This window comes from Mya arenaria, chromosome 14 (genome assembly GCF_026914265.1).
Source record: "Mya arenaria isolate MELC-2E11 chromosome 14, ASM2691426v1".
Lineage (NCBI taxonomy): Eukaryota > Metazoa > Mollusca > Bivalvia > Myida > Myidae > Mya > Mya arenaria.
Genome location: NC_069135.1, coordinates 34,236,340 through 34,261,652, shown reverse-complemented (window position 1 = coordinate 34,261,652; position 25,313 = coordinate 34,236,340). Strand labels below are relative to the sequence as shown.

At 34.0% G+C, this 25,313-nt stretch overlaps 3 protein-coding genes across 7 annotated transcripts; 2 read left to right on the top strand and 1 right to left on the bottom strand.

Moving 5' to 3' along the window:
• The first annotated feature begins 1,155 nt into the window (after positions 1–1,155).
• On the top strand, positions 1,156–3,068 carry LOC128216441 (uncharacterized). Its single transcript, XM_052923006.1, has 3 exons — positions 1,156–1,271; positions 2,051–2,182; positions 2,664–3,068. The coding sequence occupies exons 1-3, from the start codon at positions 1,232–1,234 to the stop codon at positions 2,804–2,806; spliced, it is 315 nt and encodes a 104-aa protein (XP_052778966.1). The 5' UTR covers positions 1,156–1,231; the 3' UTR covers positions 2,807–3,068.
• Positions 3,069–4,010: 942 nt separating this feature from the next.
• LOC128216905 (uncharacterized) lies at positions 4,011–6,824 on the top strand. The gene is made up of 3 exons (XM_052923609.1): positions 4,011–4,089; positions 5,808–5,939; positions 6,609–6,824. Exons 1-3 carry the CDS (start codon positions 4,050–4,052, stop codon positions 6,749–6,751), a joined length of 315 nt encoding a protein of 104 aa, XP_052779569.1. The 5' UTR covers positions 4,011–4,049; the 3' UTR covers positions 6,752–6,824.
• Positions 6,825–7,071: 247 nt separating this feature from the next.
• Positions 7,072–23,761, bottom strand: LOC128218392 (uncharacterized). Of its 5 annotated transcripts, XM_052926055.1 has the most exons (11): positions 23,659–23,761; positions 22,180–22,335; positions 21,290–21,366; positions 18,348–18,580; positions 17,258–17,478; positions 15,014–15,127; positions 14,289–14,357; positions 12,759–12,857; positions 11,141–11,213; positions 9,803–9,833; positions 8,728–8,861 (listed from the first exon to the last, which is right to left on the bottom strand). In XM_052926055.1, the coding sequence occupies exons 1-11, from the start codon at positions 23,680–23,682 to the stop codon at positions 8,858–8,860; spliced, it is 1,101 nt and encodes a 366-aa protein (XP_052782015.1). In that variant the 5' UTR covers positions 23,683–23,761; the 3' UTR covers positions 8,728–8,857. The 5 variants fall into 5 exon arrangements, with proteins under 5 accessions (XP_052782014.1, XP_052782012.1, XP_052782013.1 ...); XM_052926052.1 differs by lacking the exons at positions 9,803–9,833; positions 11,141–11,213 and adding an exon at positions 12,332–12,477 and having other exon boundaries at positions 8,722–8,861; XM_052926053.1 differs by lacking the exons at positions 9,803–9,833; positions 11,141–11,213 and adding an exon at positions 12,332–12,477 and having other exon boundaries at positions 8,722–8,861; positions 18,348–18,577.
• Between the last annotated feature and the right edge of the window lie 1,552 nt (positions 23,762–25,313).

The following is a 25,313-nucleotide window of genomic DNA, read 5'->3' as shown; positions in this document are numbered from 1 at the left end:
ACACATTACTCACAAAATTTAAATGTTCGATTTCTGGACCTATAGAACATGAGATTCCTTTTAATACAATGCTTCAAAGAGCTTTAGATATGGGAAATTAAAACAGAACAAATATACACACGAGACGCGCCAACGTTGTTTAGACTGGTACTATCCGTTGTTTTGGGTAAAAATCTATCGACTCTTTTTGGAGAAAAGAAAACAAGGGTACCAGTCTACAAAGTTTTAGGATGTTCAGTTTATTTATTTTTTTAGTTTAAACCGGTTTGGGGAAACACAATACAACATATACAAACGTAAAGCCCTGTAAGCATCCGACCAGTATGGAACAAAAACATATTTTACCAATAAGATAAATGTTTACAAAAAAAGGACGATTTGTCGACACTCTCAACAATGACGTTTCAAATCACCCGAGACAATAAAACAACAAAAACATTTTTAACATATCAATGTACAAAAAAGATTCTTTAGAAGTTTGTATTATAACGATAAAGTTAAATTTATTGGCTACTTATGACAACATTTAAAAGCAAGTCAAATGTGAGTTTGCTATTCATCTATTTTAGGCAAAAACATTGGTAAACATACGTTGCCAGATTAAAATATGCTCATTAAGAATTCACTTGGATATTACGTATGTTCTTAGGGTCGATGGCTGAGCAAATTGTGACTTAATTCCGAAGGGTAATAAAATATTCACGAAAAACTTCATTGGCATGTAAACATTGCTATCTTTCATCTATTCTCATTAATTATGCAAGACTTTTATAGAATATTACTCGCTCGATTCGCGTTCTACAAATACTCTGGACAAAAAGGTATCAAAGTAACTAGATTTGTGTATCATACCTTTTGTAGTAACAGTATCAAGCTGATAAATTGGAAGCTGTATACGTTTTTTTTTTCATTTAATTAAGGAGTGCAAAAGATACATTAGGTATATAAATCTTAATTGGTGTAGTTCAAGAACTTTTTTTCTACCATTTGGAAATGCAAAGAAGTATAACTACATATGGATATGTGCCGTGTGCACCCCCCCCCCCCCCGAACCCCCGACCCCTGAATCTGACCTGTGCATGTCTTCAATTTAGATCAGATCTTTATCGTGAATGTATGTCCACTCCCAACGAGCTTCAATCAACCGCTCTGGTCTTATCTTTGGACTTTTACAAGGCTTTTATCTTTGTTTACAAGTAATTAATTGACCGTTTAATCATCGGAATTGAACATGAAAGCATCGATAGTTTTACTTCTCTGCTGCGTTTACGGTAAGAACTATAACATTTTTTTAATATGCGTGTGTCGTTAAATTCACATCTAAATATGTTTGAATACAATTGACCTCTATACGCTAGTGTTACTTAAAGCCAAAATTATTAGACTAATATTTGAAAGTTTCTAGTTGAATGGTTCTTGAAGAAAGATCCTTCCTAATTGAATATTAATTTAATTTCCCTCGAAAAAAATCACAGACTATATTAATTTTTATACTGACCATTACATTTTTTTTTTTTTTAACACGTAGATGTTCCTTTTTTTCCAATAAATATTTTCTTATCAACTGCTCAGCAACTGGTTTCGGAATGCTATTTTTCCATTCGATCGTTGCCAATGCGACTGATGCCAATACCAAAGTTATGTATGTGTTTAAAGTCAAACGTTTCCAAACAGATGCTTGTATGAGATCAGAGTTCCCTTTAGGGATTATGCAAAATAATAGAAGAGCAAGATACGCTCGAAATAATTCTGGTACATCGTTACTGAAAATGGTCAATACAACCTTTCGCAAAACTCTTTTTGAAATGATCAAGTGAAAAAGTTCAATATTCATTAAAGTATCTTTGCTGCTGCTATCAAACTTCATTGTCGCACTGTAGTTGAATTTGGACCTAAAGTTATTTGCTTCAGACTTAAGTTGCTCACTTTCACATGCATTTCAACGATAACAGCGGAACCCATTATCCTGGTGAGTCAACACACTACAAAGACGTGGAAAAGCAGCAGTCTTTCTGTATATACAGGTAGCTTATTTTAACTTGCATTTCAGCTGTCTACAGCATAAACCCTTGTTCATATGGTGCGCCTCTGGCTAATCATAATTGTGGACGTGGTGGCAGTGCATGCCCCAGTCACCACTACTGCGAAATAGCCCCTGATGATTCTTATGCCGTATGCTGTCGTAAGTTTAAAACATTTCTCATATATGTTTATGTCTCTAGCTAAATTAAACTGAAACACATTTTCCAAACACAACCCTTTGTAAAATATGATCATCACATCGTTGCATACTACATGTAGTATTTCATGATCTGTCTTGAAACTTTAATGTTATTTGCCATCGCTATCCAAACGCTATATCTTATTATTGTTGTTATTTATTTACTTGTCTGTGTGTCATGAACGTGTGTTTCTCAACAGCAGGATTACATATACAGATTTCTGGTTAAGCTGGAATTTAGGGATGTTGGCAGTGCTGTCAATGAACATTCATAAGCAAACAGAACCTATCTGTTGTTGTCATATTTTGTACAAGTGTCGTGCTTCAGAAATTTCTTTTTTTGCAATGCAATTTTTTACAAAGTTGTTTTTATTAACAAGTTTTGACGCCTTAAATGGCAGTGATTTATAAGAATTTGACAAACAAAGTGTACTTATTTCAGCCACCCACTGTGCCAGCGGTGCACATTTGAAAAACAGTGACGGTAGCCCTTTAAATTGCGGGCGTGGAGGGGTCAGATGCCCGAATGACTACACGTGTAACGTTGCTCCGACAGATGCATGGGCCGTTTGCTGTCCGAACTAATACTAATTAGTAATTAGTAAATGCAATTGTTATTTCTGTTCGAATAAAAAGGGTACAGACAACACTATTTTCTGCTGGGTGACAAATATTGAATCTAGCTAAACCGATATCATCATAAAAACGCATTTCATTATAACTAAATTAATACAGGTTTTCCAAACGAATGGCTCGCTTAATAGTTATTTATCTGCAGCAAACATTGTTAAGCCTACAAAGAAGAAGTATCATGTTAGATACTGCCAATAAATTTCAATGAAACATTTTTAGTGTTCTAATTATATTGTAGCTGCACGCACTTTAACCGTTATTTTTCCCAAGAAACAAATTGAATAAATTAGCATATAAAAATCAATAGAACTTCGCACTAGTTTAACCTTCACAACACCATACGTCCCAAAAGAAGAGCAAGTTAATTATTTAACATGTCATGTCAAAAAGTAAATATGACGAAAGTTCAGTTAAATTAAAATATATTGCCACTTTTACTTTCAATGCTTTTATAATATATAGCCATTAAGTAGCTGTTTTAGTAGTTTTTATTGCACTACAAGCTTACACGTTCATAGAAGTAAATCTGATATTGTAATTTGAAGATAATTTTAAACCTATTATGCCAGATGACATGTTGCTGTACCAGTATATACTTATACTTTGTTTTTATTTCTGCTATGCTATGGATCTTGTCTATGACGATACCTTATTTCCAATTGCGGAACTAAAGCCTATGGCCTTAGACCAAAAACGGTACCATATGTGAAAAGATGAGTCCTGCATGAATAACTTGGTCCATTTTTTAATAGTTTCCTCCCGTTTAACATAACATTTTCTTAAAAGAATGTGACATAATCCGGGGTTGGTTTAGGATGTGACGTTACAAATTGCGCACTTTGAGGGTTGGCATCTGAGGACATGGGCCCCAAGGAACCGAAACAATTAGGCTACAAATATTTGTAAGGGTTTTAGGGTCAGTCCCTAAATCAAAGTTGGGTATATGAGTCTAAAGTGATGCTGGTGTGAGTCATGAACCTTTTTCTTCTTTATTGACATGAAAAATACAATTGTAATAGGATAGCGCCGGCTACGCCTCCCCCGATGCACGGATCTGACTTGTGTATGGCTTCAATTTAGGCCAGACCTTTATCGTGAATCTATGTCCTCTCCCAATGAGCTACAATCAACTGCACTTGTGTTATCTCTGGCCTGCGTTTAAGTAAGGTACCGTGTAATCACCTAGGAGACGAACATGAATGCAACGATAGTTTTACTTCTCTGCTGCGTTTACGGTAAGAACGATAACATTTTTTATTTATTTTTTACATGTAGTTAAAATAACGTCTTTACATAAACATTCATACAAACGATCTTTATGATTTATTTCAAGTCATTTTTCAGACATGGAATGTTTCCTAAAGGAGGGAACTACCGATTTGTAATATATATATATATATTATTTTCCCCTCGAGTTCGTCTCCGATCTTGATTTGTATATAGTCCGATGAATTTCTAACCTAATCATTTACTTGTGTAGTCCATCTACAGACACATTTTGATAGTCCAGCATGTAGATGGGCAAACATCTTTCAAGTCAATTTGTTGTATCTACCTTTGCTCTTCAAATGGTTTTGGTATGCTATCATTTCCTTCGATCGTTAAAAGTGCGACTGATACCAATGTCAACGCTTTATTTGTATGTGTAAGAAGTTTCTAAGTAAAGTCAAGTACGAGATCAGATTTCCTTTTAGGGATAATATAGGAGAATTGAAGAGCAAGATATAATACCAACGAATACTCGAAATGATTCTGGTACATCATTGTTTTGTTTTTCGTCCCGAATCATTTTGTCTGTATTTGTTATATGACAATCCCTTGCGCACATTCGCAAGCGAGTAATGAAGGCATTAATCGTATCATTTTCTTGCGTTTGATGAAATAATTTATAGCGAGCAAAATAGGATTGAGTTTTGGCTGCACATACGCTTGAATCTTTCGTAGAATGTACTGAGATTTTTTGCATCAGCTTTTGAAATGTCTTTCGTACAGTGAATATCTTTTCCTCTGTCGCCTATCCACAACAGGAAATGCGACACTTGCTCTTCTTCTGTTTTCGCCTTTAATGGTCCAGAGAACATCAGCTGCGCGTGACGCTCAAACTTTTTGAATGCTTCTGGCAGATTTGTTGAGTCCCATTCCATGCGTGGTGCTTGAATTCCGCTAAATTCCATGTTTATTAATGTAAAATTGTTCAAATCAAAATTTAGTTTATCCACAAAATAACTTGTTAACACCATGTTTTGTTTTCCTTGTTGTGCGTGCGTGTGTTCAATGTTCACTAATGTGATATAATAAATAAGAAACACAAGTGTGCTCTTACTCTTTATTATGTACTACGCTAAGCAATGTAAACCAACAGACTGACCAAGAGTACTCAGAATGCAAAAAAATAAAGATATAGTATAGTCTGTTTCTAGAATCTGCAACAATCATTATTGAAAATGACCAATGTTACGTTTCACGAATCTCTGGGTCTGTATTCACTAACATCTTTAGAGTTGGTGTTTTAGTCTCAGACTCAGAAAAGGTCAACTTTAATTGTTTTGTAAATACTATTACATGAGGAAAGATGGTCAAAATTGCTGTATCAATTTCAAATAATCTGTTCTACAATCAGGCACTCATCTTTTGTCCAAATTAGTTATATTAAAGATATTTTGTACAATTAAGATATCAGTTTTCTGAGCCTGAAACTCTAACTCAGACTCAAGACGTTAGTGGATATGAGTCCAGAAAAATAAAATTTGCTGCCCCTGTCAAACTGTATTGACTCGCATGTTGTAGAACACGAACATTAATTACTAACTTCTCAAATGGATCCGTCGCACTTGCCTTTCAATGACAACAGCAGAACCTATCGTCCAACTGACGCGAGTCTGGTGAGTCATAACACTGCATAGACCTGAAATAGTAGCATTCTATAGGTTGCTTATTTTCACTTGCATTTTAGCTGTCTACAGCATAAACCCTTGTTCATATGGTGCGCCTCTGGCTAATCATTTCTGTGGACGAGGTGGCAGTGCATGCCCCAGTCACCACTACTGCGAAATAGCCCCTGATGATACGTATGCCGTATGTTGTCGTAAGTTTAAAACATTTCACCTAGTTTGATTATGTTTCACGCTTTAATAAATAAAAACACATATCATCAGGACCATTTTTAGAAGAGACTCAGCACCCTTATGCAAATTCAGGATCGGTCTTGTATTTTTTACATAATTCATATTTCCATGTAAATGTCGTCCTCGATTTTCTTGTTCTTTGTGATTTAAGCTAAATATTACTTAGTGGTTCTTAAAATACTGACCGTTCAAAGCAGGAATCTAATAATTCAACGGTAAAGCAATTTTGACGAGGGTATGGTTTGTCTGTAATGTTTGTAATTGTCTAGGTGGTGTAAGTATTTTTGTGTCTATAGTCCATTGTCATTTTGGTACTTGCCCTGTGCCCCTAAACAGTGTTTTGACTTCTGGGCTCGTCTTCTCTGTCTTTTCGTTGTATTTTTAAAAACAGGTCCACTTATGCCAGAACTAGAGGACGTTGGTTGTGCTGGATTTACTATTGCTGTTTATGAACAGTCTCAATCAAGCCGAGGCTTCTGTTTTCATCTTTTGAATGCATGTCCTGTTTCTTATATATCGCTCTCCTCGAATATAATAAGTGTACATCAAGAACTATATAATAATTCATGACAGGTTTATACCATTAACCAATCGAAGAACATCACAATCAAAGTGTGTTTGAATTTCAGCAACACACTGTACCACTGGTAGTCATCTGCTACATAGCGATGGGACTGTTGTCTTCTGCGGGCTTGGAGGGGTCAACTGTCCTAACTACTACACGTGCAATGTTGCTCCAAATGATGCCTGGGCCGTTTGCTGTCCTAACTGATCCATGAATTGTCCGTGTTTGGTTGTGTTTGGTTTTCAAAGTTTCCAACGATATAACTTAAACACAAATTTGACATTTTGTCTTATTCTTCTTAATCAAAAGATGCATGCCATGTAACAAACCAATATATGTTTTTTAACATGTTATACCTGGGAGTAGGAGTATTGGTCCCAGGTTATACCATTGAATTTGCGTCTTTACATTTCTTATAGTACCATCAAATTGACAACTATTAGGGAATACTATCAAAGTAATATAGTATTATATCCAGAGCATGTGTAGGGCCTACTGTTTACTAAACAATTCAGACAAACACAAAGCGCTCTGTAACTTTTATTCATGCCAAAAGGACATGTCTCAAATCAAAACAGTACGTCTACCACTAACGAGAAAGATCACAGATAGAGTTATCACTAAAGTTAAAACATTCGGCTTGAAAGTTCAAACCTACCTTTCTTAACAAATCATCTTGTAATTCAAATCTACACCTAAAGGACAATTTGTAAAAATATCCCATGTATAAGAAACAAAAGAAGATAAAACCATAGCATAATTATGCTAAAAAATAAGCATAAAATAAATACGCATAACTGATTAAAACAAGTTAAACAACCTACATAACCCCTTTTAACATTGAGAATGACATATATTATCACAATTATTTGATTTTTAAACATATAATGCATCACTGGCAAGATGATGGTCAATATATCAAAACAGTTTAAGATGCACTCTTACTCCCAAATAGGTTTTCCCACCATTAATACAATTGTTTTAATATACCAAATAAATAAATAAATGAATAAATACCGAAAACAATGGTTCTTATGAAGGATACCAAGTTTAATTTGAAAGAAAGGTGCAGAAACACATATTTCTACCTTAAGAGAGATAGTAGATCACAGCAAACTATTAGCACTCACCAGTCATTTAATATTTTTGCGTTTTCAGCTATTTGATACATGATTACAATCTTGTCATCAGTAATTAATATTTTACATAAATGCATTATTTAGTAAGTAGTTAAAGGTTTATCACTCAAAATTTATGTTTGTTATACATGTGTATGTATTGATTTTGAATAAGAGTGTCTATTTAAAATGTGTTGATTTATTTAATTAAATATAAATTTGTGATCCTGAATTCAATAACATAGTTAAACCAGTTATACTCAAGCAAAAATAATCAGCATCACTAACAACAAAAAAGAAATAGAAACCGATATGCATAACAGCATATCCAATCGGGAGAAGTAACAAAATCACACTTAAAGACTAGTGAATGTAATGCATGAACATCTAATGAAACAATTAACACAGTTTACAATTGCACAAGAACATAATAAGAGACACGACTGAGACAACTGAATAAATAAACACATTTCACCAACCCAAATGCACCAGCCTAGTAATGAATCTGTTCCCCTGGGGCCGTGGTCATAAAGCATTTCCTAACTTCAGTAGATTTCTTAATATTTTCATAGTGAATTTATAAGAATGTTTAAGTGCTTTTAACATTAATGTTATGTTGTTTTCAATAAGGTCAATGCGAATAATGTTTTTTAGAAATTCTTGATTTTTTAATTTATATAACTAAAAAGATATACTAAAAATAGGAAAGTGACTAAATAAGTTAAGAAATGACGTATGAAGTCTTATTAATACCGCCCCTGTCTATAATATACTCTTTTGTAATATTAAATAAAATTATATTATTCACAACACAAATGAATCTCAACAACAACAACAACAATAAATTTAACCAAAATTCGATTTTCTGAAAACCATAAGTATATATTGTAACAGTACAAACAAACAAGTTGGAGACAAAGGATTGGTATCAATATTACTTTTGTTCGTAACGTTTTTGTTTCTTACATCTCTGCAGTTATTTGAAATATGAACACGATCCATGATAACGAAGGTAATGTGTCCCTAACAATAATAATATCATAATATCATAAACATTTTTACAAGGCAAAATCTCAAGCGTTCGACTCGGTTTTTGTGTACTCCTGCACTGGGAACATTTTACGTGGCATGTAGACATTTTTGGTGACAGGGTGGGCTTTTGCTCTCTCGTCAGCTGTCTGTGGGTCAACTCGTCCTACCTGAGAACATTAAACACAGTTATTTTTAACATATCAATTCCCCAATGGAAACTACAGGGCCAATCCCAATACACAAAAATGTAAATGAAGCTTAGAGTAATATTTTTAAGGTCAAAACGATACGAACTATGCATGTATAGTATTATACTATGTTCAATGATAGTTTTATAAAAGTTTAATTTAGAAACATAATTAAACAGTACTGTTATATACTTGTTAAATAAAAATCCATATGCTATTTGACTTTTAGAAACAAAATTACTACATGTAGCAACAAAAATTAGGCACAAATTACCATCGCTTCAAAATTCAAAATCATGGGACAAAGGCACAAATAAATAAGTTAGCTTTGTCACATTCATAATGATAGTAATTCTGCCTAAATATGCAATCAATGTCCTACACCAACAAACGAAGCGTTTACACAATCAAACTGAACGTAATCATTTAAAAGCAATAGTATGCAATCTCAACATAATAATTACACATTCACAGTGTACAACACGTCGGCTGAAACACACTAAAACTAACACGTCTCTACAGAATTCACTTAAAAATCATAATTCTCAAACTTAAAAATCTGAATATGAAAACATTTTCAACTACTGCAACACTGATCAAATAATCATGAACATAAACAATCACAAACATTGTCAACATTGACCAATTCATAATTAAGCAAGACATTGCTACATGTGGCCTGAGAAGTCAGATGTATTAAATTACCCAAAAGCGCCGAAAAGTTAAGTTTGTGTCATGAAATAACATATTTTCAGAAAGCGTTAAAGGTTTTCATTTTACCAGACACAATGTTCATGTTTGTTGAAAGAGAATAGTTGTACATTTCTATAAATATATAAGGCGCTTTGTGGGAAATTCAATCAGTCTGGTGTCTTGGACCAATAGTTCTACGTGCCAACTAAAACACCCACATAACTCACTCTATGACGCTGACTTCAACCGCTGGTTCAACTATGGTGCATACATTCAAATAATCAGGTTAATTCATTGACATTTTTTCTACCTAATTATCAAAATAAGCCTGATACGATATGGGTCATTGAGAGGTTTTGTTGCTTTTTTTTACAATGAATCCATCTATCAAAATAATTGAGCTTGTAATATAAGCAAAATGTCTCTTGATGTCACAAAGGGGGTCGCTCATGTTTTGTAAACTGATTTTTTTACACTGAAATTAAGTGTTGCAAATCATCAAGAGAGTTAAAACTAAGATACTGATGGCTAGAAATCTTCAACAAAAGTTAACATACGCTTTTCAACAAAATGCTTAAAGGTAAAATTATCCCCTAGCTTATAGATTTCTTGTCGGCGAACGGTTTCGTTTTCAGTTTTCTATTTTTCTCGGGTTTGCTCACCACTAAAGCATTTTTTTATTGTATTTTTGCAATTTCCGTAGCAAAGAGTAAATTAATTATAATATAAGCGTATTTCAGATGCATTATCATGAAAAGCAATGGCCCAAAAACATGAGCGAGTCCCTTTAAATATCTGATCAAATTGCCGAGAATCAACTTTATATAGAATAGGAACCTGCAAAATTCACTGGATCAAATGATTAAATATACGATTATGTTGAAAGCCTAAAATATTCTAAGAGCCACACATCCATGTGAAAGCAATTTTCAAAAAACAATCCAAATTCGTGATATTTTTTATATGTACATTGAAGTTTACCTCTTAAAAAGTTCCATATGTTTTCTCTAGGAATCTAATATACAATTTAGAATAAACAGGAGGTAACATATTGGCATTTAACCGTTAAAAAAAGCAATGTTATTCCAATACCATCCGGCCACATAGCAATGCTGAAATGATTTAAACATAAAATGGAATATGTGTGCCAGGTAATGCAGCCTAGGTAACGTTTCAGCGTTACCACGTGATCATGAACATGTGATGTCATAGGTTAAACCTTTTCAAGTTTAAATGATAACTACTTTATATTGTAATGAGTATGCCAGTCCTGTTTAATTTGGATCATCCCTCCTAAACCTTGTTTAGCTTATATTCTTATAAAAGTGCATACCAGTACACTAGCAAAGTGCAAATCAGAATATAATTTCTAAAATATATATTTGAATGGTTTCTCAAATACACAAACAATTAGATACAGCATAAGACATAAATCCTACCATGGGTGTAAATAAAAGCGATTGAATGAATGGCATGGACTTTTATTAAAGTATGACTTAATGACATGAGACTAGATGACAGTGTATATGGCATTGCACATGAAGCCACATTTGGAGCTGAAATACCTAGAGTTCTTTGACTACCATATAGCCTGGGGGTAAACGTTCGCGGTTGGGCAGAAGCTACATTTTTCCTTAACTGAAACAAACAGTCTTTTTCCTGTCATGCATTTTTAGATAATAACAGCTAATCCTGACCCCAAGGGCACGAATTGAACACACTTGGAAGAGGAGGACCTTGTATTATAGTGTTTATGGGTAAAATATATACAGGCTGCTGCCAAGTGACATACAATTTCGCAATGAAAAAGAATTTCAGGATATGATGCAATTAGATTTTGGAGTAGTTATGCCCTGCTTTTGTTGGTTGAAGTAGTCATGTGCAAAACAATTGGATGTATTATGACCACATGCGTTGGCCGTTATCCTTGGTAAACGCTTTTTTCAAAAAGCATATGGGCTTTAAAATAGTGCAAAGAAATATTACTAAGAAGATTCAACAACAAACAGTCCCTTACAAGTTGTAATATATTGAGTGCCTTCTGCATGTGTGTGTGCTATGCATTGTGCAACAAAGATGTCAATCGGCTTACTTCTGAGAGTGTGCAAATCTTTATCAATGTTGTAAATCACTATATTTCTGGTGAAATCACAAAACTTTTCAATGTTTTAGTTTCCAAAGTATTTTCAAGGAATTGTAAACAATTTAATAAGAATAGTTGGTACTTTTTCATTTTAAAATATGTCAGACAAAGCATTCATCAAGAATAGGGTATAGAGTAAGTGCATTACATGCATATATCTGTTTACTAACGCATGCTTTAATTATTAATGCATGTAATTCAAGCAAGCATAAGTATTTTATCACTCATATCTTATGGCTATATGTTTTATCATACAGTACATGCATTTTATGTTTTTTCTTTATGAGTTCTTTAACAGTACATGCCTTTTGTATGTGTATAATTTTACTGTTCATGCATTCTATCTGTGTTTTATTTGACAGTGCATGCTTTTGTATGTGTATAATTTTACTGTTCATGCATTCTATCTGTGTTTTATTTGACAGTGCATGCTTTTTGTCTATATGCATTCTATAGCAGTACATGCATTCTGTCAAGTATGTGTATTGTTGTTATAGTGCATGCTTTTTGTCTATATGTATTCTATAGCAGTACATGCGTTCTGTCAAGTATGTGTACTATTGTCGTGGTGCATGCGTTTGCATATGGGTTAACAGATGCATGTGTGCCATACTCATGTTCACTTTGGTCCTCTCTTTCAGACACAGGGGTTCGTAAATTAGGATCGTCAGTCACCATACTGTGCAACGGATCGGGTGCCAGTGGTGGAAACATATTTCGGCCACGTGACTTGGCATTTTTAAGCCAGAGGCCAATGACCTGATTTTGTAAAGGAAGACTTGGCTTATGTTTATATTTATAAGAATTCCCTGTAAGTAAAAAAAACTAGCAAAAGCATGTCTGATTAATGTTTTTACATTCTTAATGTTGTCAAATACATCATCTGTATTTATGAACCATGAACTAGTTATACAATAGTGAATAAAGTTTCAAATCACCATAAAATATACTGAGAATGTTGTAACTATAATGCTTTATTCGTGTTACATGTGTTATATTTTGTTTGATAAAACCAAAGACAGTAAAAGACCACTTCATACCTGACTCCAACGGTACTCCTCATCAAACTGGGCAATCTGTTTCTTGAGAAGGATCCAGTCTGATGCCTGACGTGTTAGACTCTTGGACAACATCTGATGCTGTAATAGTGGAGCAAATAAAAGCTTCAGGCAATGGTAACAAAAATGTTCTTCATAGTCATTCTTATGAAGAACAAAAGACCAGATTAAAATGTGTTGTGAGTTGTTCTTTCCCAATAAACTTTAATCCACAATTTTAATCAAGATACAACAGCAATGATCAGGTAAATTTCAAGATACTACACCAATTATCAGTAAATATCAAGATTCAACATCAATTATCAAGTAAATTCCAATATACAACACCAATTATCAGTAAATATCAAGATTCAACAGCAATTATTAAGTAAATTTCTTGATGCAGCAGCAATGATCAGGTAATTTTCAAGATACAACTACAATTATAAAGTTAATATCAAGATACTACAGCAAATATCAGTATATTTCAAGATACAACAGCACTTATCGAGTAAACACCATGATACAACAGCAACTAGAGCTGTCTCAGGAGTGACGAATACCCCCAAATGCCGCCTGGACACAGGAATGGCAAACCATTCCTTTGAAAAGAGGCCATAACTCCAAGGTTACTGCACACTGCATCTTCTTTTATCATGCATGTATTGTTTTATTTAAATCTGTTGAGTAATTTAAAAGTTACACTGCTGACAAGAAAAACTAGCCTTTCATGACTTATCGTCCGGATACCGTTTTTCTATTTTTAGTAACAGTGACCTTGACCCCACCAGCCCCAATATCGAACTTGACCTGTATCTTCTGATGTTACACCTGTGCACCAAACTGTATCTTCTGATGTTACACCTGTGTACCAAAAATTGTTCAAATCTGTCTAGCCTTTCATGAGTTATCGTCCTGAAACCGTTTTTCTATTTTTAGTAACAATGACCTTGAACTTGGCCCCACCAGCCCCAATATCGAACTTGACCTGTATCTTCTGATGTTACACCTGTGTACCAAAAATTGTTCAAATCTGTCTAGCCTTTCATGAGTTATCGTTCGGAAACTGTTTTTCTATTTTATGTAACAGTGACCTTGACCTTGGCCCCACCAGCCCCAATATCGAACTTGACCTGTATCTTCTGATGTTACACCTGTGTACCAAAAATTGTTCAAATCTGTCAAGCCTTTCATGAGTTATCGTCCAGAAACCGTTTTTCTATTTTTAGTAACAGTGACCTTGACCTTGGCCCCACAAGCCCCAATATCGAACTTGACCTGTACCTTCTGATGTTACACCTGTGTACCAAAAATTGTTCAAATCTGTCTAGCCTTTCATGAGTTATCGTCCGGAAACCATGAAAACCGACAGACCGACCGACTGACCGACCGACCGACAGACAGACCGACCGACAGACCGACCGACCGACCGACAGACCGACCGACCGACAGACCGACCGCCAAGCTCACTCCTATATACCCCCTCAAACTTCGTTTGTGGGGGTATAATAATTAGTAAATTTCAAGTTGTACTTGTCCTTTCTCCTTGTCAAGTCGTTTCAGGAGGTTTCTTCTATTTGATTCACTTGTCTCTAACTTGTGCTGCAAAGGTTTGAACATTTTGATGAAGCATACATAATCTATGGTTAAATGATACTCTTACAGCCAATGAAGTAGAAATCTTTCAACATCTTATTCAAATTTTGATGTTCATGGTAAGCAATGGCAGTTTATTGTTTATATTTACAAATAAAGAAAGAAAAAACAGATCAAATGAGGCCTCTTGAACTCTTTTAATGTCCCTACAACCTGATTGAAAAAACTGTCTACAAAAGTGATAGCTTTGTTTAAAAGTTTGTTCATACAACCCTTAAAAATTATCAATATTCATATATTGACAACTTTCAATAAAATGTTGATAAATTATGCCATAATTCAAGATTTGTTTAACTGTTTCACTAATGGATATGGTCCATGACTGCAAACTTAAGAGTACTCTGGTTCTAATCCTGCTGCTGATGGAATAGTTGTCCATTTTTTTTCTAATATCTTTTTATCTTTAAATTATTGTTTTTTTCCTGTCTGAACTCATCACCTATTTAAAATCTTTTCAGAAAAGTTTTTTTAATTTTTATTTATTTTATTTCAAACAGCTGCCATTAAAACCAAAACTATTTTTATAAAAGTGACTTTTTTTCTAAAAAAAAAACATGTTGCACTAATACAAAATAATTATTGCTAAAACTAATATCACATACCAACATCTGGTCTCGATCGCCCATGGCAATCTTAGTCTGCTTGAGGAACCGCTGGTTGTCTTCCTTGAGGCGCCTAACCTCTCGCCGCAAATCGTCATTCTCCTCCCTCAGAACCTGGGAGAAGGCAAGTTTTTCATGATATAAAAACATGCATACATAACTGGACTAATGCAGCACAGAATTGTTTCAAATGATTTAACATATATAAGTAGCTTTTCTAGAATTTTAAGTTACCTTACTGTACCAGGTGTGGTGGGCATTTTAATATTGGCAACATGTTCGTCAGAAGACAAGATGCCTTTCAAAACTTGTCCGTTTTCTTCAGTTGGCCTGACTTGTCATTTTTCAAAACATATTTTAGCTAGAGTTATATACATTTTTCTTATGCATATTGTCAATATGAACTGTATGAAGGAATGCATTGGAATATCTTGAACAATGACAGAATGTTTAGGTTAAAAATTTGCATAAGATCCCTGCAGACTCCAGCACATTGACACTCACTGTACCTCAACTGTTGTTTTTCTAAAAAATAGACCCACTAAAATTCCAAGGCTGTATTAAGTATGTTTTTGATTTAGAGCAGTTAGCAAAATTTGCATTCAAAGAATAACATTGAGGAGACATTCAGAATGTAGGACACACTTACAAATTTTGTTTTTTTATAAATGCAGTAAAATAATACAAACTTACCAAATGTGTTTTATTAGATCTTTTTCAGTTTGATTAAGAGTACCAATACTTGTTTGTATTATTTTTTTAAAGGATGGTAGAACCAATGTTCATGAGTAAAAAGAAAACATAATTCAAAAACAAAATATATCTAAATTTTATGTCTAGGAAAAGAAATAACACTTATGCACTAGTCAATTGTAACCACGGCCTCCCAAGGTCCGGTGAACAGCGGGGATTTTGACTTTTGGTCCAGCCAATCCCGGGTAAAATCCCAGCGCTGCGGCTCGAACAGATGGTAAAATCCCCGCCAAATGCCCCCCCACCCCAGGGACCCTAGGTTAGGCCCATTCACTATATTTTTGCGAAGACAAAACCACGCAAACACCCGGCACTGCGGGGCCACCTGGAAGGTAAAAACACAGCCCATTTCCCCGGCTATCCCCGGTATACCCCCGGACCTGGGAGGGGGCTGTGGTTACAATTGAATGGTGCATTATTTTAAGGCTAATAAAACTTATTTTTAAAACTATTTCAAGATAAAAGAATGAAATAAAAACATCTTCATTATTTTAATGATTTATACTTAATATTAAGCAAATTGGAGTGCTGCTAAAAATAAATCGTAACATATATAGCACTAATGAAATGAAATATGAAAACTATGCAATAAAATAACTATATAATCATTAAAGTCTATGAGGGCCAACATTTAGGAATCATTATATTTCCGTGCTATTCATCAAATTTTTAACTACAATCAGGGAAATGCTACTTTATTAAATAGCTGCTATATATTTTGTCATTTTGTGTATGCATAACTCATTTCTCTACATTTCAAGCATGTTACAGTTGTATATATACTGACTTGCATCCTAGATTTCTATGCAAATATAAGTTTACAATATTATTAATACAGTTCTTGTGAAATAAATGCTCTATTTATAATATAATAGCATTATAACAAGATTATGAACAGTGTGCATAGATATATATTTAATACAATAATTAATAATGATAGAGCTAAAATTATTTTTACTTTACCCTTTAGTTTCATATCTATAATACCAGAATCAAGAGTTACAACAAAGAAATAATACAGAGAAATAAATATGATTCCTTCTTAAAACTAGAATTGCACAAATATGTGTTGATTGCAGGGAGAACTCATCATTACCATACCAAAACATATGTCAAATTATAAATGTCAGAGGTGACCTTGAAATTTGACCTACAGACCCAAGAATCAATAGGTATCACCTTATGACCATAATGTTTGAAGTCTCTATAACCAGGTGACACAAAAAAACAAATGATTTGTTTAAGACAATAATAAATGTTGAACAAAATAACATCAGAGAGTATGTATATTGCTTCTTAAGTTAAAAATTAATGAATAAAAAGCTTGCAGATATCTTTATATAATTCAAGAAATAAAAGACAACATTTTCAGTGTTTCATTTAATGTCTGTTGTTACATTTTTCCCCTCAAATTATCATCATAATTTCTATATAACATACACAAAAAAAAATCAAAATATACAACTTCACACAGGACACACATATACAAACCTCATTTTTCCTGATGACGTCATTGACCCTAGTATTCCCACCAAGAAACGTGTATGTGGATTCCTTGTTTGGCAGGTTGTCCTGTCCGTCAGAAACTGGTGGTAGATGGTCTCCGTCCTTACCATTTTTACGTCTCTCAAGCTCATAAAGGCTTTTGTATTTCTCCGCAAGATCCTGTGACCTAGTTACTTCTAGTGCCATTTCTTTTAACTTAAAATCAGCTGAAAATATGGAAATTAAATGATTATACAATATGTCAGGTATATGTAAGGTAATCATTTGTTTTTTTATAAGTTATGGTCATAATATAGATTTTCATTTCAACGTTAATTATGAATAACATTTCCCTGACATTGGCTGAATATTATCAAATGAACATCTACTTTTTTGGTATAAAGATAAACGTATACAATATAAGTTACAGGGTTAGTAGATGACCCTATATGGGATATACGGGGCAAAGGAAACCATATCAGGTGAGAGCCAAGCTCCGTAAATCCCACATTGGGTCACCTACTAACCCCGTAACAAATATATCACATTGACAACCTATTTACATCTTTCATTTTTTCATCGGAATATACATCGATTCGGAAAATAGACACCATTTTGGTACGATATAAATTTGGTGACCAAATATGGAAAAATATGGAGTCACCGCCCGCATGACCAGTCCTGGCGTTGCGTCATTTATGTTGGAAGCGTGATATTTAGCAATACTCCATGTTGAAGAACAAACATCATTGTATCCTTATTCTTATTACCTAATACCTACTACTATATGGATACTGAGGTTAAAGTTAGGCATTGATTATGGATATTGTTGCCCCTTCATACAACTAAACTCATTTCCATGAACATTCAATGATGCAAATATATAATACTCCACAATTCCACAACTTAAAATGGCTAGACACTTCCAAGTAATTTTGACTATACGATGGCTCTTTCCGTTTGAATAATTACTTATATCTGTCTGTAACATATAAATTATAGCCCACAACACTGTAGTTACGGTAGTCCTTTTTAAGTCAGCTAGTTACTACAATATTGCAAACATCCCTCGATAACAATTATATAGCATATTCACCTTCTTTAGCTTTGCGTTCAAACATCTTTATTAGCCTCATGGAGTTGGCCCGAGACATCGACACGTCATCGTGCAGGCGCTTATTCTGCTGACTCAGCATACGAGACTCAGTCATTTTCTCGTGCAGCGTGAACTCAGTCTTGAGTTTCTGATTCTGTATTTCGATGTTCTTCATCAGCTGAGACTTGATCTCGTACGCCATCTCTTGCTCCTCCGGCTCCAGCGGCTTCCTACTATGTCCATACAAAACAATACATGTACATAGGTTTGAAATATATACATATATATATATATATATATAACTATATGAGTGATGCATAAACAAAACAGAAGAGAAAGAATTGGTCTCAAAATGTTTCATCTCAGGTAATTGAAAGCAGGTTATTACAAAGCAGGTAATTACAAAGCAAAGGTGAATGTTGAACTCATATTGATAAACACATAACTAAACCAGAAATGCCATTAAAATACTTAATATTTATTAAAAAGGTATAAATTATAATGTTTTGAAAAACAAACCCCATGCACATCCATTTTGAAACACTCATAAAATTCATACACAAACAAACTGATACAGGTAGAAAAAATCTCAAAAAGGACACACAAAGAAACACAAAGTTCAAAGAAATTTCAAAATTCAATTTTCCATCATCATAATATATAGGGAACACAATAAGCTTGATACAGTCGAACCCTGTTGGTTTCAGCTTGTTTAGCTCAAATTTCTCATTGGTTCGAAATGGATGTAAAGGACAGCAGCCAATTGTATAAACGTGGATAACTCCTAACCAATGGTTATCTTTTGGTTATCTCCCTGGTTTGGTCAAGTTATCCGAAAACCGATTGTATAAAAATTAAGCTATCCTAACCAGCGGGTGATTCGGCTAACTTTTGGACAAAATTTAACCGACCATGTTGATCAGTGCATTGTGGGTATTTTTAGGAAGTTTTGGTTAGGTTAAAGTTGTCCAAGTTGGTTAACTTAGCCGCCGCATTTTCTGCCTTTATACAAACGGATAAACGGTTTGGATAAAATGGCCAACTTGGTTAAAGTTAACCGCTGGACAACTTTAGCCAGCGGTTAAATCTAACCAACTTTTATACAATTGGCTGCAGATTTCTTTGTACTGTTGGTATAATCTCCCACTTGGCTTGAATTTTCCAAAGTTTGAGGTAATTAAGCTGGTTCAAGCCAATGGGGGTTGACTGTTTACGGTATGTATATTTTGCATCATTCCATAATACTATTACAGGCAGCATTCTTCAAACTGATACAATATGTGCCATACACAAGACTTACAACCAATCTTTCTTGGGTTGCTTTAAAGTATTCTTATGTTCAACGCTGATGTATGGTTTATTTTCCACAAGAGTCGGGAGAGTGTGTATTTGTCCACTTTTTGTCCAATGCATCCTTGGTCTAAGTAGTGTTACAATGAACATATATTGGTAGAAATTTATTATCAGTGCTTTAAAAAAATCTGGTTTTATATAGCTCACAGATATTTGATAATGAACTGTCATTCCCTTTCTTAAATGGACAAGTAAGACAGGATAATGTGCTTATAAAGATATAGCAAATTTCATTTAAAGCTGCTTTTAAAGCACTCTCACAGACTGACAGTTTTGACTATTATTTTTTGTTTCGATATCAGCTGATTTTGGCATCAATGTCTTTCAATTCAGTATTTTAAAACAACTCACTAAAGAACAAATCTCAATTGTTCAAAAAACTGCCAAAAAATCATTTTTCTGTAAGCGTAAGTAACACTTTTAGCCATACAACACCAATTTCGAAGGTAAATATGAAAATCTGCAATCCAATCTTTTGTCAGCAGTCTTTTATCACTGGTTTCCAGACATTATGCTAAAATTGGCTCTGATGATTCCAAGACAAAATTAAAAACATTGTCAAAACGGTCAATCTGTGAGAGTGCAGCTTTAAGTATCTTTTTCGGCATGTTTATCTTATTTAAAAAGTCAGTTTATTTTCGGATAGAGAAATCCTTTGGAAGCACTTAACATGTATCTTAAGATATCTGATATACAAATAAGCTTATAGTTTCATCCAGTTATACAAGCTATAATATTTATTTTTTGATGCCTGGTGACTTCATATAATGTTGGTATAATTTGATATGGCGTTGCATGGATGCTGAATTATAAATGTCCAAAAAATAAAAGGATAATATCATGGCAGTTTGTATTTGTGTTCTTTATTACAACTCAAATCAAACCTGAAATGATTTTTTTGCGATCTTTTGTTTGTTATATATTTCCGCATTCCATTCTCTACATGATAAACTCTTACCAATGATATTAATATAAAGGGTCACTAAGGCATCCAAAATTCAAATTCTTACACCAGTTAAATGGTGTTCTATATTCAAGAATTACTTAAAGACACAGGCAATTTAATCTTCATTTTTGGTAACATGGGCATGTTTTGAATATACATGCACCTCTTAAAATCTTGACAATGAAATTATACTTATGTAAATTAGGGCATAAACTTTTATTATCTTATCTATACATAAACGGAAAAATGCCTATATTTTTACTAAACTTTGCAGAATGGTATTATTTTTAGCGAGAAAATTAAAATTTCTACAACAAAGAAAGTACTGGTAACCAAAAAAGGTAAAACAAGCATTCCACAACAATCTTGTAAGCAACACCTGACAAAAAAATATAACCTCTATTAAAATACTTAAAAAAGAACTATGATTACACAATGTATCATTTATCTACACCTCACACGAGGTTGTGGGTTCGATCCCCATCAGGGGTACTTTCTCATGGCCTCTCGAAATGGACACCTGAGTACTGGTTTCTGCCCAGGAAATGGGCTCAAGAGTGATTCTATGAGCAATCAGCTATCTTCACAATCAAGCTTAAAGAAATTAGTATAAACTACACATCTCCTCTTGACTTGAACCAACCTTTTTTCTGTTGCAGCAGATTTCTTGCCCAGTTTTTGTGTGATATCCGTCTGTGTGTCCTGCATCTCTCGCTCAAGCTGGAAAAAAAGAATTAATACTGAAATATATATCAGGTACTTTAAATAGGTGATATACTATAATAAACTATCATTAGAATTGTTGTTCACTTTTTTCCTCTTTTAAAGAAATAAGATAAAAATACACACATGCTCTTAAGGTTGTTTTGGTGATCAATTATACTGGTAATCAAAAATCTATTTGAGTCATTACACTGTCCAAACACTGTCGTACCCTCCTCATGTGCTATAGAGCTGAATAGGGCTGAGGATCAAGAGTCGTACAAACAAAGGTATTCTTATTTTTGTAACTATACTTTGCATGTGCATACCCTCTTCATGCGCTGTAGGGCATCCTTAGTTAATTTTAGGGGCCTCCAAATCTGTTTTGAAAAGAACTTTTACTTGTCATACATACTCTGTTCATGAGCTGAAGAGCTTCCTGATTCAAAAGCCTCCAATGTTACTTTATATATAGATATCTATTAATTGTCAACATACCCTCTTCATGCCCTGTAAGGCTTCCTGATTCAAGAGTCTTCAATGTTGCTTTACAAATAAAGAATATTAATTGTCATACAAATCCTCTTCATGCGCTGTAGGGCCTCCTGATTCAAGAGTCTTCAATGTTGCTTTACAAATGAAGAATATTAATTGTCATACAAACCCTCTTCATGCGCTATAGGGCCTCTTGATTCAAGAGTCTTCAATGTTGCTTTACAAATAAAGAATATTAATTGTCATACAAACCCTCTTCATGCGCTGTAAGGCCTGCTGACCCAAGAGCTTCCAATATTGCTTTTTAAAAAGAGACCTATTAATTGTTATACATACCCTCTTCATGTGCTGCAGGGCCTCCTGAAGCTGGGAGTCAAGAGTCTCAAGCGCGGCCTTGTTCTCCTTCTCCTTCCTGTTTGTCTCCATCCTCTGTAGACTCGTCATCACCTGCCGGTTCCACTCCTCAACATCATGCACTCCCTCATTCAGCTTCTGCTCAAAGAAAATAAAAAATATAAGAAAGTGCTTTTATATCTCATTTCCAAGAGTCAAACTGAACAAGCTATTTAAACATTGCGGAATTTTATATATAAATTGACATTATTTTAAAACTTGACAGGACTTACTGAATTTTCTAAAGTTTAAACCAGTTGGATAAAAGTCATATGTATCAACTTCATTCTTCTTAGTTTCAAAAGCAGTAGCAGTGATTATAATTCAACAGATATCTTTGAAAGTATAATACAATTCAATAATATGCTATTTTTCAACCGTAACTGTTCATGATTGGACGCACATTCAGGTATCATATCAGATCAGTTTTGAAGCACTTAGAGAAGACTGTGTTATACAATTGTGTCTCATAACATATAACATACAAATGTACTAAACCATTAATCCTTTTTTTAACAATGACACAATGTGAAGAACTCTTAATTTGTTACATCCTCTCTGGTTGGATAAAAAATATGGTTAAACCAATGAAAATCCAACTTTCAACTGACCAGTCTAATTGACACTTTCGCAATTACTGTTAGTTTCGGCAATCAATACAATGCAGCACATGTGCCTTGCAAACTGATTTAGAGTTATTAATACACACCATGAGTTGATGATAATCAAATTAAGCTTCAGGAAGGAAGAACATTATTACTGTAAACATGCTTTTCAAATTCAACCCTTTAATAAATTTGCGTAAATTAAAAGACTTTGTAATTCCGGGGGATATTCATCCCCCGCTAGGAAACCTGGGGATCGATCGAAATTCCCGGGGATTTTTCCATCCCTCCAGGGGATATGGCATGTATGTACTTTACTATCAGCTGTCAAGGGCACTTCCAACAGCCTTGCTGATGAGTTACTTTTTATAGCAACACATTTGTGATGTTGAAAGGTAGTGTTCAAACCACGGTTTGGGCTAGTCTAAAATAATAGACATTCATAACGGGATTCTGTTAATCTTCTGAAGGAATGGCCATATCAAAATTTAATTAAAAATCTGTCCAGGTACAATTATTTGTACTAAACTTGGATATACAGTTTCACTTGAATGGTGTCAGAAGTAATTTAATAGCGCTTGAGTATGTTAATGTACAGTGATGTTGATGCTGTATTGGTCATTGTAGTTTCCATTTTAATCTCAGAAACAAAATGACATTTTGAATGTTTAAAAGAATTCTTAACAAAAATGTATTACACTTCCCCACCCACTTGTTTTACAGGACACCTGTCAAATTATATTTCAATTTACGTAACTTGGTCTGAAAATACAGCCAATAATTGAATGCCGTTGTCTAAAAAAGCCTTTCATTGTACCTTTATCTTTTCTTGCGTTGTCATTTTGATTTAAAGCTTGATTTACGAGCTAGAAAGATATCAGGACATGACAGATTCTTTTGTTGACACTGTTGTGAAGTAGTAACATCCGTCAAGGGAGATAACAAAGATAGGCTACGTTCTACTAATTATATCCAATGCTAAACGTAGCAAATACTAACAACTTTTCCCAAAATAAAAAGGTAAAATAAAGAGGTTTTGACGGTAAGATCCATGTTTGATTCAGTAATAATACAGGAGTTTATGAAAGTGTTATGCTTATTTAATTATAACCGTAAAGAATACAGTTAACAGGGGCGGTTCCAGGAATCGACGTTTGAGGGGGCGTAACTTGGGGGGGTGTAACCTTTTGACTTGCGAAATTTTAACAATTTCTGTTCAGAAATGGTGCGTTTTGGGCCGGTTTATTACCTTTTTTATCTATATTGAAATAAACATTTAACTTGGACGATTTTAGTGTGTGTGTCGGGGGGGGGGGAGGGTTGCTCCCCTTCCCATCGACCCGCTAGTGGTTCATGAAATATTAATTGTGTGTGTTTTATCAGGGAACCCTATTGGTCTGAGGTTATACACACTGTAGTAAGAACGTTTATGTTAAAAATGTTGTTTATCAAGTGTCATCAAAATTGGCTAAATAGTGATCAACCTAATACCGCTTAATATGACGCTATCAGTTTTGAGTAAAAAGCATCGGTTTTATTTTTGTACCTTACAGCCTACGTGAACTTTGATGAGGATTTCCAATCCAAGTGAAATAAGAGTAATAAATAAAAAAAGAATACATTCAACCGTATTAAACGTAAATTTGAAACGCTAATGACAACAATGCATCTGACATAACACCTTCTTATATGTATGTTTAAGGTTTTCGTTGCCTGCTGACACAATACAATCAAAACATAATAAACGTTGTTTTTTTTCGGACTCCACACACTTTAACCAGCTCAACTGCGTTCATACCCCGATAGTGACATCAATTTTGCAATTTTTAAATGGTAATCGGTTGTAATGGAATACCATATTTACAAAATATCTATTGTAATTGAATACAGTTTTTACAAGTAATCGAATGTTATTAAATACATTTTGCAAACATGATTTTAATTAATTGGAACTTGCAATAGATTACTTTTGAAATGAATGCTGTAGTCCTTTTTATTACGCTTTGATTACTTTTCGATAACATTGTACGTATCGTCAATATGCACAGATAAAGATTTTAGCATAACAATTTACCCAAAACCAATTCAGATTTAAAATACTTTTGTTGTTGTTTTTTTTAATTCCAAAAACTTTGTTTCTTTTTTATCCTTGGATATATAAAAACATGATGAAAAAGTATACAAATTTAACACATCTCCGAACATTGAAGCTAGCTATTCCTTGTGCTGATACACATATCAAACTATATTGAATAATTAACTTTGTTGTCTTTTATATTATGGATATGAGTATAAAAGCTCTAAAGTATAGTAAAAAGACATATTATATAACTTAGAGGCCATTGAAGGAATGAATTGCGGGGTTGATGTCATTATCGGGGTATGAACGCAATTGGGTTGGTCAATGTGTGTGGACCCAATTGCGTTCATATCCCCTATAATGACAATCTCATTAAAATCAGATCCCCAATA